This window comes from Phyllobates terribilis, unplaced genomic scaffold (genome assembly GCF_046119375.1).
Source record: "Phyllobates terribilis strain yellow unplaced genomic scaffold, ASM4611937v1 Scaffold_2__4_contigs__length_985480577, whole genome shotgun sequence".
Classification (NCBI taxonomy): Eukaryota; Metazoa; Chordata; class Amphibia; order Anura; family Dendrobatidae; genus Phyllobates; species Phyllobates terribilis.
Window position 1 is genome coordinate 378082185 of NW_027362762.1, and position 12217 is coordinate 378094401.

Consider the following 12217-nt stretch of genomic DNA (forward strand, 5'->3'; position numbering starts at 1 on the left):
CTTCAAGAGGTAGTCACTGGAAATGGTCTTCCAACAATCTTGAAGGAGTTCCCAGAGATGCTTAGCACTTGTTGGCCCTTTTGCCTTCACTCTACGGTCCAGCTCACCCCAAACCATCTCGATTGGGTTCAGGTCTGGTGACTGTGGAGGCCTGGTCATTTGGCGTAGCACCCCATCACTCTCCCTCTTGGTCAAATAGCCCTTACACAGCCTGGAGGTGTGTTTGGGGTCATTGTCCTGTTGAAAAATAAATGATGGTCCAACTAAACGCAAACCGGATGGAATAGCATGCCGCTGCAAGATGCTGTGGTTGCCATGCTGGTTCAGTATGCCTTCAATTTTGAATAAATCCCCAACAGTGTCACCAGCAAAGCACCCCCACACCATCACACCTCCTCCTCCATGCTTCACGGTGGGAACCAGGCATATAGAGTCCATCCGTTCACCTTTTCTGCGTCGCACAAAGACACGGTGGTTGGAACCAAAGATCTCAAATTTGGACTCATCAGACCAAAGCACAGATTTCCACTGGTCTAATGTCCATTCATTGTGTTCTTTAGCCTAAACAAGTCTCTTCTGCTTGTTGCCTGTCCTTAGCAGTGGTTTCCTAGCAGCTATTTTACCATGAAGGCCTGCTGCACAAAGTCTCCTCTTAACAGTTGTTGTAGAGATGTGTCTGCTGCTAGAACTCTGTGTGGCATTGACCTGGTCTCTAATCTGAGCTGCTGTTAACCTGCGATTTCTGAGGCTGGTGACTCGGATAAACTTATCCTCAGAAGCAGAGATGACTCTTGGTCTTCCTTTCCTGGGGCTGTCCTCATGTGAGCCAGTTTCTTTGTAGCGCTTGATGGTTTTTGCAACTGCACTTGGGGACACTTTCAAAGTTTTCCCAATTTTTCGGACTGACTGACCTTCATTTCTTAAAGTAATGATGGGCACTCGTTTTTCTTTACTTAGCTGCTTTTTTCTTGCCATAATACAAATTCTAACAGTCTATTCAGTAGGAATATCAGCTGTGTATCCACATGACTTCTGCACAACACAACTGATGGTCCCAACCCCATTTATAAGGCAAGAAATCCCACTTATTAAACCTGACAGGGCACACCTGTGAAGTGAAAACCATTTCCGGTGACTACCTCTTGAAGCTCATCAAGAGAATGCCAAGAGTGTGCAAAGCAGTCATCAAAGCAAAAGGTGGCAACTTTGAAGAACCTAGAATATAAGACATATTTTCAGTTGTTTCACACTTTTTTGTTAAGTATATAATTCCACATGTGTTAATTCATAGTTTTGATGCCTTCAGTGTGAATGTACAATTTTCATAGTCATGAAAATACAGAAAAATCTTTAAATGAGAAGGTGTGTCCAAACTTTTGGTCTGTACTATATATATATATATATATATATATATATATATATATATATATATATATATATATATACAGTATATATAAATACTGTATATGTTCAGGGCATCTGCTCCAGACCATCCTTCCCCATTAAAGTCATTGTCTCGACTACTATGGCTAACTTTAATACCCTTTATTAACATGTCTACAATTTTACTCTATATTACTGTATTAAGATAAAAGGATAAATTGTATCTTACCCTTTGACGCACACGGTAGAGACTTCTTGTTAATATGTCCTTCATCTGTGAAACTTCTTCTGATGAACGTCTGCTTTCAAATTTTTCTTTTCTGTAAGTTCTACAAATGATGAAAATATATAATTGCTTGCACCTGTTCAGGTTTAGTAACTAATTTAATGAGGATCCAAGCTAAGAATCTGGTAAAAAAAAGGTACAAATATGAAACATTTCTGTTGTAAATGTAACTGATTCTTCACATCCTGGATCTGTGTATTACACATATTTGTGGACAGTCCATATCATTTAGGTATTTTGAGTTTATTCTACATTGTAATCAAACATTCATCTTAGTTTGTTTCCTGCATAAAATTGAATGGTAATGTATTGTGTGTGTATATGTGTACTGGATATCTGGCACCAAGTAGTTGTTAGCAAGTCTCTTAAATCTTGGAAGGTAGGAGGTAGCACATTCACGGACTGAACTTGTCTTTCCAACACATCCCATAGATGCTCGATCTCATTGAGGTCTTGGGAGTTTGGAAGCCAAGTTATTTGTCTGAACTCTATGCCATTTAACTCTAAACAATTATGAACAGTTAGCAACGTGGCAGAACATGTTATCATAAAAGAGGCCACTGCCAGTAAAGAATAACTTAGCCATCTTTGGGTGTACTTGGTCGGCAGCAATGGTAGGAAGAATTGATCCAAGGTTGCCACGTAGAACATTGCCACCCCAGTGTGTCTTTACTAAGCATGCGTCCAACTGTTTGCTTAAAAACTTTCAGATGTAGCAAAGTATACCTTAACAAGTAACACACAATCTTGATAACTTGTCATTGAAAGTTATCTCACTTAAGAGGAGTAAGATAACCTAAAAGGAATCTGTTAGTGGAAAACCTCAAACCCCAAATATGGACATGAAGGTCTTTAAATCCATTGACATCTTTATATTGTCTATCTGTTGCTGCATTTCTGAGAAATCAGTGTTTTAATTCATATGCAAATGATATGTTAAGTGTTCTGGGCATGACAGAGCACTTCCTGAGCTTCTGCTTCCTCAGGTTGTTTCCCTGCGGGACACCAGCCTCTTTTGCTTGATTGATATCTCTGTGTGATATTAGGCGCCAGGCAAAGAAATCAGACAGTGAGCTATCAATGAATCTAAAAAGGTTGGTGCTGGTCAGGGAAACAAGCTTAGGAAGTGTTCTGTTATGTCCAGAGCACTTAACACATGATTTACATATGAATTAAATGCGGCAAAAGATTAACTTAACGACGTAAAGGTGTCAATAGATTTAGCTTTCAAAGACCTTCATTCCCATATTTGCAGTTTGGGGGGGGGGGTTATCTTACTGACAGACTCCCTTTATCTTAATCCTCTTATGGGAAAGCAGGATATTCTTCTGAGACAGGTTATCAAGGTAGTGCAGTTGCTTGCATGCTCATATATGTGTTTTTGAGGGGGTTGAGGAGGTAGATTCCCTTTATTTTAATCCTCTTAAGTGAGAGCGAGATAACCTTCTGTGACATGTTATCAAGATGGTGCAGTTTCCTGCATGCCCATATATGAAGTTTTGAGGGTGGTAGGGAGGTGATCTTACTGACAGATTTCCTTTAGCATTGTAACGACATTGACTGATGTCAAGTTAGGCTTCATCTGTAATTCTTCAGACTATGCCACATGCCGATTGTAGGTAATTTCATGAGTGGACAGGGGTCAACATGGGCATTCTGACCTATCAGCGGCTGCACCATCCAATACATAGCAAGCTATGTGTTCTGGCAAATTTCTTACTCATTTAGCAATGCCGTTTTCAGCAACCTGTTCTATTTTGTGTCTTTTATATGGGATTGAACTAGGAAAGCTAGATATCGCCCCCACATGCAGGGGGGCTTAGTTGTCATTGGCCTTGTCACTGACTGTCCTTCCTTGGACAACTTTTGGTGGATAGCAACTACTGCATACCAAGAACACCTACAAGACCAGACGTTTTGGAGATGCTCTGACTCAGTTTTTAACTCTTCATACTGTAATTTTGACCCTGTTCGCCCCTTCACGACCTTTGACTTACAGTACAGACCAAAAGTTTGGACACACCTTCTCATTTAAAGATTTTTCTGTATTTTCATGTCTTTGAAAATTGAACATTCACACTGAAGGCATCAAAACTATGAATTAACACATGTGGAATTATATACTTAACAAAAAAGTGTGAAACAACTGAAAATATGTCTTATATTCTAGGTTCTTCAAAGTAGCCACCTTTTTCTTTGATGACTGCTTTGCACACTCTTGGCATTCTCTTGAGGAGCTTCAAGAGGTAGTCACCGGAAATGGTTTTCACTTCACAGTGTGCCCTGTCAGGTTTAATAAGTGGGATTTCTTGCCTTATAAATGGGGTTGGGACCATCAGTTGTGTTGTGCAGAAGTCTGGTGGATACACAGCTGATAGTCCTCCTGAATAGACTGTTAGAATTTGTATTATGGCAAGAAAAAAGCAGCTAAGTAAAGAAAAATGAGTGGCTATCATTACTTTAAGAAATGAAGGTCAGTCAATGCGAAAAATTGGGAAAACTTTGAAAGTTTCCCCAAGTGCAGTTGCAAAAACCATCAAGCGCTACAAAGAAACTGGCTCACATGAGGACCGCCCCAGGAAAGGAAGACCAAGAGTCATCTCTGCTTCTGAGGATAAGTTTATCCGAGTCACCTGCCTCAGAAATCGCAGGTTAACAGCAGCTCAGATTAGAGACCAGGTCAATGCCACACAGAGTTCTAGCAGCAGACACATCTCTTCAACAACTGTTAAGAGGAGACTTTGTGCAGCAGGCCTTCATGGTAAAATAGCTGCTAGGAAACCACTGCTAAGGACAGGCAACAAGCTGAAGAGACTTGTTTGGGCTAAAGAACACAAGGAATGGACATTAGACCAGTGGAAATCTGTGCTTTGGTCTGATGAGTCCAAATTTGAGATCTTTGGTTCCAACCACCGTGTCTATGTGAGACGCAGAAAAGGTGAACGGATGGACTCTACATGCCTGGTTCCCACCGTGAAGCATGGAGGAGGAGGTGTGATGGTGTGGGGATGCTTTGCTGGTGACACTGCTGCGGATTTATTCAAAATTGAAGGCATACAGAACCAGCATGGCTACCACAGCATCTTGCAGCGGCATGCTATTCCATCCGGTTTGCGTTTAGTTGGACCATCATTTATTTGTTCAACAGGACAATGACCCCAAACACACCTCCAGGCTGTGTAAGGGCTATTTGACCAAGAAGGAGAATGATGGGGTGCTACGCCAGATGACCTGTCCTCTACAGTCACCAGACCTGAACCCAATCGAGATGGTTTGGGGTGAGCTGGACCGCAGAGTGAAGGCAAAAGGGCCAACAAGTGCTAAGCATCTCTGGGAACTCCTTCAAGATTGTTGGAAGACCATTTCCTGTGACTACCTCTTGAAGCTCATCAAGAGAATGCCAAGAGTGTGCAAAGCAGTCATCAAAGCAAAAGGTGGCTACTTTGAAGAACCTAGAATATAAGACATATTTTCAGTTGTTTCACACTTTTTTGTTAAGTATATAATTCCACATGTGTTAATTCATAGTTTTGATGCCTTCAGTGTGAATGTACAATTTTCATAGTCATGAAAATACAGAAAAATCTTTAAATGAGAAGGTGTGTCCAAACTTTTGGTCTGTACTGTACATGTATGTCAAAGGTCGTGACCCTGAATGTGATGCAAGCTCTAACACCGAGCATGCATCTTTCTCATCAGGTGATTGATTTAATCAGCTATCATGTCCCTTTAACAGCCATGGGTGGACAGGCATTTAACACAAGCATGCAGAGGGCGCGTAATTCCACCCTCCCATCGGAGCCCCGTGACGTGATCATGGGGCACAGATGGGTTGCCATGACAGCCGAGAGTCTTCTGATTACCTCTGTGCCTGTCATTATCATACTTCTGTGAAAGCTAGCTTTTAGATGGTGGTCATAGTAGATCATGATTTTGGAATCAAATGACCAGCGATCAGACAACCACAGCTTCCAGTACCCTGAGGGGACTATTAAATACAGTAAAAAAAAAAGTTTATAAAAATATTTTAAAAAAAACCACAAAAGTTCAAATAACCTCCCTTTGCTCCATTAGAAGTAAAACTTACAAAAATAAAAAATACACATAATTAGTATCGCTATATTTGTATCTGTATCTGATCTATCAAAATATAAAATAAATTAATCCGATTGGTAAATGGCGTAACGAGAGAGTCAAAACACCAAAATTACATTTTGGTTGCCTCAACATTATAATAAAATGCAATAAGAGACTATCAAAACATCATACTTATCCCAAAATGGTATCATTTAAAATGTCAGCTCAGGGCACAAAAAATAAGCCAACACATAGCCCCTTATCCCAAAAATTTAAAGTGTTATGGGTCTCGGAAAATTTAAAGAACAAGAAAAAGAAGTATGCATATACAGGGATCACCCATATAAGGACAAATTTTTATGGGTTCGAATAGTGGAACCACTGTGCCGTGGTACAAGGAGGGACCGGAGGGGCGTAAGTAGGGACCTCACCCTGGACCAGGCTAGCGGATACGGCTGATAGGCAGGTGGGCACGGCTGGCAGACTGGCTGGCGGGCATGGCTGATAGACAGGCTGGCGGGCACGGCTGATAGACAGGCTGGCGGGCAGCACTGGGACCTAAGGGCTGACAAGCATGTTAAACACAAAGTAACAACATTGCTCAGGCACCTCCATGTAGGAGGAGGTGCCTTATATAGTAGATGCCCTCGGGCCATTGGCCGAGGACATCTTGGGATGGTGCACGTGCGGCCCCTTTAAGAGACAGGGAGCGCATGCTCCCTAAGCACAGTGCTTGGGTATCTGCGCGCGGCGCGTACACCCCAGGCAGAGTTATCGTGGGAGCCAGAAGGAGGAATGGCGTGTACCGGACCGGGGCCGCGGCAGTAAGGGGGTCGGCATCTCTGCCGGGGGAGAGAGGCAGAAGGCAGAGACGCCGGTGCTACACAAATATTCTTTATTAACCCTAGAAAGCATGACCATAAAAATCTACACTTTCACATACCTGGGGCCTTTTAGGCCCGTGTGCAAATAATAAATAAATGACCAACTGGAAATGACAAACAACTATATACCTGAGGAATACCTAGAGTTTCAGAATTCTAACTAAAGAAATCTTGCAGAAAATAGAAAACAATTAACAGGGCGGGCCTGCGAGGCCCCAGGTATGCGTTCTAGGGTTAAACATATAATACACAGAGCCATATAGAAAGCATTAACAACATTAAAAACATAAGGTACAAACCCCAAAACAGCCAAATAGGGCTGAAATGGAAGGATCCCCAAGACTCAATCATGTAAACTAATGTACAAAAATACATAGGAGCAATAAGCCAAGTTTCCAAACTGCCACCAATTATATACACAGAAAATGAGACAATTGTGTAAATAAAGCAATAACAATAAGACGTAAAGTGATTACAAACTCTTGATACAAGATCCTATATAGCTGAGCAAAAATTGCCAGTCAAAATAAAGTGCAAGAGCCAAAATGCACACATCACTGTTTAAATAAAGTGATCCATGGGGTTTATTCTCTCCTCCTTGACCCACTTTTCTACCTATGGACCGCTAAGTATTGTAACTCACCTGTTTTGCCCTCCATTTTCATGGGTCACTTATGTCTTATTGTTATTGCTTTATTTACCCAATTGTCTCATATTTTGTGATTGCAGAACATTTGCCATTGTATATAATTGATGGCAGTTTGGAAACTTAGCTTATAGCTCTTTATATTGTCTTTTTAGTATGCAATAGGCTTGATCCTGTTTAAAATTTAGTGTTGCCCACTACTTTAAATACTTCACTTAGGTATTAGGTGGGTGGGTCCCCATTCATGTTCCATCTCACAAATTACAGTTGATGACTTAAATGAGAAGCGTCGGGTAGTAACTTCTTTACTAAGGTTTAAGAAACTTTAAGAAATGTTTAATAAAGTTTTTGCCAGACTGGGCAGACAATTGGAGGTTATGCCATGTAATGGTTTATGAGTAACTTTTGTGCTGTATATAGGAGTCTTGTACTATGAAACTACTATGGTGGGTCCGTTCAAAATAATACCACTCACTGTAATGATGTCTGTGAAATATCTCTGTTCATACCAAATGTTGTCATCTCAATGGCTTGTTTAATTTCAAGCTTTTTGTGAAGGTTAACAATACTTGATTTAGGCTGATTTTCACGGATAAGAGCTTTTCGTAGAAACTTGTTATCTACCTTTTTAAACCTAAAAGACAATTTTTTGGGTGAAATCTCTAGATATTACCAATTATTGCACAATTAACTAAAACATTTATTACTCTTTTTAACCCCTTTAAGTGTGTATATATAGAGACAAAATTAAACACGTGATAATAAGAACTATGACAAAATTAACTGAATGGTTACATTTTAGGTCCTTGTATACCTTAAAGAGAATCTGTCACCAGGTTTATGTATCCCAATCTGTGGGCATCATCAACTAAGGACAGAGGTCCTGATTCCAGTGCTTTGTTAATTAATGGGTTATTTGCTGTAGTTTTCCTAAAATCACTGTTTTATCTACTTCAGCTCTGCAAACCCCACCTGCATCTTTGATTGACAGCTGCCACCCTACACATTGCATAGGAAGAAAGCAGGCAACCAATAGTGGAGAGGAATATTCAGAATTGACAAATATTAAAGACTACATATTGAAGAGGAAACCTATTATTGACAGAACAAGCAAGGCTGCATCAGATAAAACAATGTTTTGTTAAAAAGAACCTGGCAGATGATACATGCTGCCCGATCCACAGACAGCATGTATCAGACATTGGCTGCATAATTTCATATATGTTAACTCTGAAATGCTATGATGTTTCAGAGAAAAATATACTTTAAAAGTTACCGGAGACCGAGCTGCATAGGAGACTAGTGAGAAAGGCCGATCCCTGGCAGCTTCTTCCTGCTCACTGACTGATAGACAGTCACTGGCAATGAAATGTTGCCAGGGACCCAACTGTCTGACTAGTCTCTTATGAGCCTTGGTCCCTGGCAGCTTTTAAAGTATGCCACAGCAATGGCTGAAATCATGTAACCAGTGTCTGAAACATGGATTGGGCAGCATATATCAGCTGTCAGGTTCACTTTACAACTACAGCAAGAAGCCCAGTACGTGACATTGAAATTAAGATTTCTCAATCAAATAAGGTACCATAAATTACAAAAATTTGCTTTAACGAATTTCTTTGTACAGCAACTCTTGTCAGTTCATCTGTTGGATGAAAAACCTCTGTATGTAACCTTATCCATGATCACATGAATAAATATTTTTATATAAATTGAAATTTTAGATTTTGGAATTTAGGTCAAATAAACAGATGGGGGAAGGGAAAAGAATAACAGATGCTTAGTGGGTGAACTTTTACCGATAGATCAAAATGGATTGGAAAGCAATTGCAATATGTGAATTACTGTAAATCCATTATAAATAAATATAGTGCTCATTATGAGTCACACATGATGTTCTCCGGACTAAATAACATTATTCTATAGGATATAAAATATTTTGCGAGCAGACATACAAAACAATATCTTTCCATGTCAGTGCACTATTGGACAGAAATAAATGTAATATTGTAAAAAACTTGTGTCACCAACATCTTATTTAAAAAGTAAAATACTTATTAGCAGGGAAAATCTTTCAATATTAAAAAGACTTACTTCTCTCTCATTTGATAGTGTCCCCAGTGGCCACATATATCTGCAATTCCTGCTTTCAAGTGATCCATTAGCTTAACAATTAATGAGGAAGGAACAAACATAGATATATATTATTAACATAGCCGTCTTGTAAAAACATTTTGCCTTTTGTAGAAAAAAATACCCTTAATTATTTTCTAAGTTTCATATATAAACTATTAGGACCTGTAACAAATCTGTCAACACAAAGTGGGCTTTCATGGTGAGACATGGTGGCAGTCATTCTGCTTAGCAAGTTCCAAGAACTGTTTGGTTTTCCTCCGTATTAGGGACCCTGTAAGGTTTTTCATGATGCCTGAATCACGAGCTGCATTACAGTGTTCATTTTATGACATGATCAGATATCAAAATCAAACATCAGAATGATGTCAGTTTGAGGCTAAATACCCTGTCTGAGAACTGATTCTGACAAGTGATTCTGACAAGTGATCCTGACAAGTGATCTTGACAAGTGATCCTGACAAGTGATCTTGACAAGTGACTTTGATAAGTGACTTTTACAACTCTAATAATAATAATTAAAAAAAAAGTCACTGTTCACTGATGGGACTTGAACCCAAAATTCTGTGTCCAGAAGCCAGTGCACTAACCACTGAGTTATAAACTCAGCTGATGAAATTTAGGAGTTCTATTTGGTTATATGATTTTCAGTGCAAACCTGTCTGAAACTGATTGGGACTTTCAGAAATACCTCCTCCAAGCCAAATTCAAATGATGTTTGATGTTGATGTGTGAGTCTGATGTGTGACTTTCTTCAAACATCAGAATCACAATGACTTTTAGTCACCCTGAGTATTTTCATGGTTGATCTCATAAGACAAAAAAAGCTACCAGTTACTATCACTTGACTGATGATAGCTCAATGGTAAGGCATCAGCCTCTGAAACTACCGTGTCAGGGTCCAAATGCCAATAGGAATATATTTTTTTTAATTATGCCTATTTAGCAGACAAACTACAAAGGTGTTTTACTTTTAACATTTGACATTCTGATTGTCATCCTGACGTGTTAAGAGTTTCAGACACGCTGTCTATTTGTCTAAATTACATAGCCAAAGTAAATTGAGAGGCACTAATTTACTACATATCTATTTCCAAGTGACTGTAGATTTTCATAATTTCTTAAAGGGGTCTAATGATAACATTTCTTTATTGTAAATTTTTCTTTCCATCCACTGAAGAACTGGCTGCAAACTCCCAATTTACTTTTGCTATGTAATTATTATTATATATCACTACTAGTGTTGAGTGAGCACTAAAATGCTCGGGAGCTCGAAGCTCGGGCCGAGCTCGCCGTGATACTCGGGTGCTCGACCCGAGCAACGAGCCCAATGTTAGTCTATGGGAGACCCGAGCATTTTTGCGGCGGCACCCCCGGCAGTCTTTTAAAAGCCTAACAAGTGCCCAAAACGATAGTGACAGTGCTCAAATGACATGGGGACAACATGGGGATCGCCCCAGGAAGCATTTCTGACCCCCAGGTCACTGCTGTCAACAACGTGGTCAGAGGTACTAAGCCACTTTAATGGGCTCACAATAAAACGTTCAAAAACGAAACTGAAAGTGCTTTCCTGTGAAATATGTTAAGAAAGTTCCTTTCCAGGGTAAAGACTTGTGTATACGGTAAAATAAATAACCAAAAAAAAATACTCCTCCACACCTTGGGCTATGTTCACAAGTAGCATTTTTTATGCGTTTTTGCACTTTTGTATTGCTTTCAACCGTGACAAATGCATTCACCGGGAAATGTCATTTTATCATTTTACAACCTTATCTGGCTATGTGCTGTGTGACACATGCATACAGTGCTGAAAATACATGGGAACAGCATGGGGAAGACCCCTTGAAGCATCTCTGACACCCAGGTCACTGCCTAAAAGTGTGCCCATCAGAAGTCATCCTTGCCGCATCAGAAGATGCAGACTTGCAACTATCCCCGTGCAAGTTCTTGTCCCAGGGCAGTGTTCAATTGTAACTCCCCCATTCCTTGCAATGCAAGCACAAATATGCAGCCAACCACCCACCCACCCCCAGGCTGCAATACCATACTGCTTGCTTGCACTTGAAATTGGGCCTTTTAGGCATGTGGAGGCGGAATCTGGCCACCACGTCATGGCTGCGTTGGCGGCCTGGTATCGATACTCAGTCCCCAGCCGCCCGGCGGCCGGGTATCCACACTCGGTCCCCAGCCGCCCTGTGGCCTGTTGTCCATGCACGGTCCCCAGCCGCCTGGGGGCAGCCAGGTGTCCATAACCAGTCCCCAGCCGCCCCTATTTCTCCTGTCAACTTCCCCCCACACACTTTTCTTAGCCTGGCCTGCTTTAGGGCAGCATTGGACGAGCCCAACAGAGAACCAGACTCCTCCGGTGGGCCCTGACTTCTCCATCAGGTGAGTTGAGAGTGCCAAGGTGAGGAGCATGATGATGATGATAGAAGTTAGCATCTGCTTTGTTTTCTTGGAATGCAAGCGCATGTATGTAGTTGCGGCTAGGCCTGAGGTGGTCAGCGTTTTGGCGCATATCCTACCTCCTCCGTGGATTGCTGGATGTTTTCCTGCTACTATCCCAGTTCTATGACTCCTGTTAAAACAAAGCTTCAGGTGATAAATAATGGATGAGGTAGTGGCAAAGGAGAAAGAGCAGGAGGAACAGGGACCATTCACATCAATATCAGGCCAGTCAACCACATATGTCTTGTAGGATATGTTTCTGTAACAAAAGGAGCGGTTCGGCTACACAGTTATAGGGTATACAGTGAGTGCAATGCCTACCAAAAATTTTGAGGCACTCCAATGCCCCTTGGAAATGACATG

General features: G+C 40.8%; 1 protein-coding gene across 1 annotated transcript in view; it reads right to left on the reverse strand.

Annotated features, from left to right (window-relative positions):
* The window catches only part of SLC9A4 (solute carrier family 9 member A4), a 356947-nt gene that overhangs the window by 6293 nt on the left and 338437 nt on the right, over positions 1-12217 (reverse strand). The window contains exons 7-9 of the mRNA XM_073664760.1: positions 9368-9438; positions 7752-7910; positions 1613-1712 (exon numbers count right to left, since the gene is read on the reverse strand). Of these exons, the coding sequence (XP_073520861.1) occupies positions 1613-1712; positions 7752-7910; positions 9368-9438 (330 nt within the window). The remainder of the gene's footprint in view (positions 1-1612; positions 1713-7751; positions 7911-9367; positions 9439-12217) is intronic.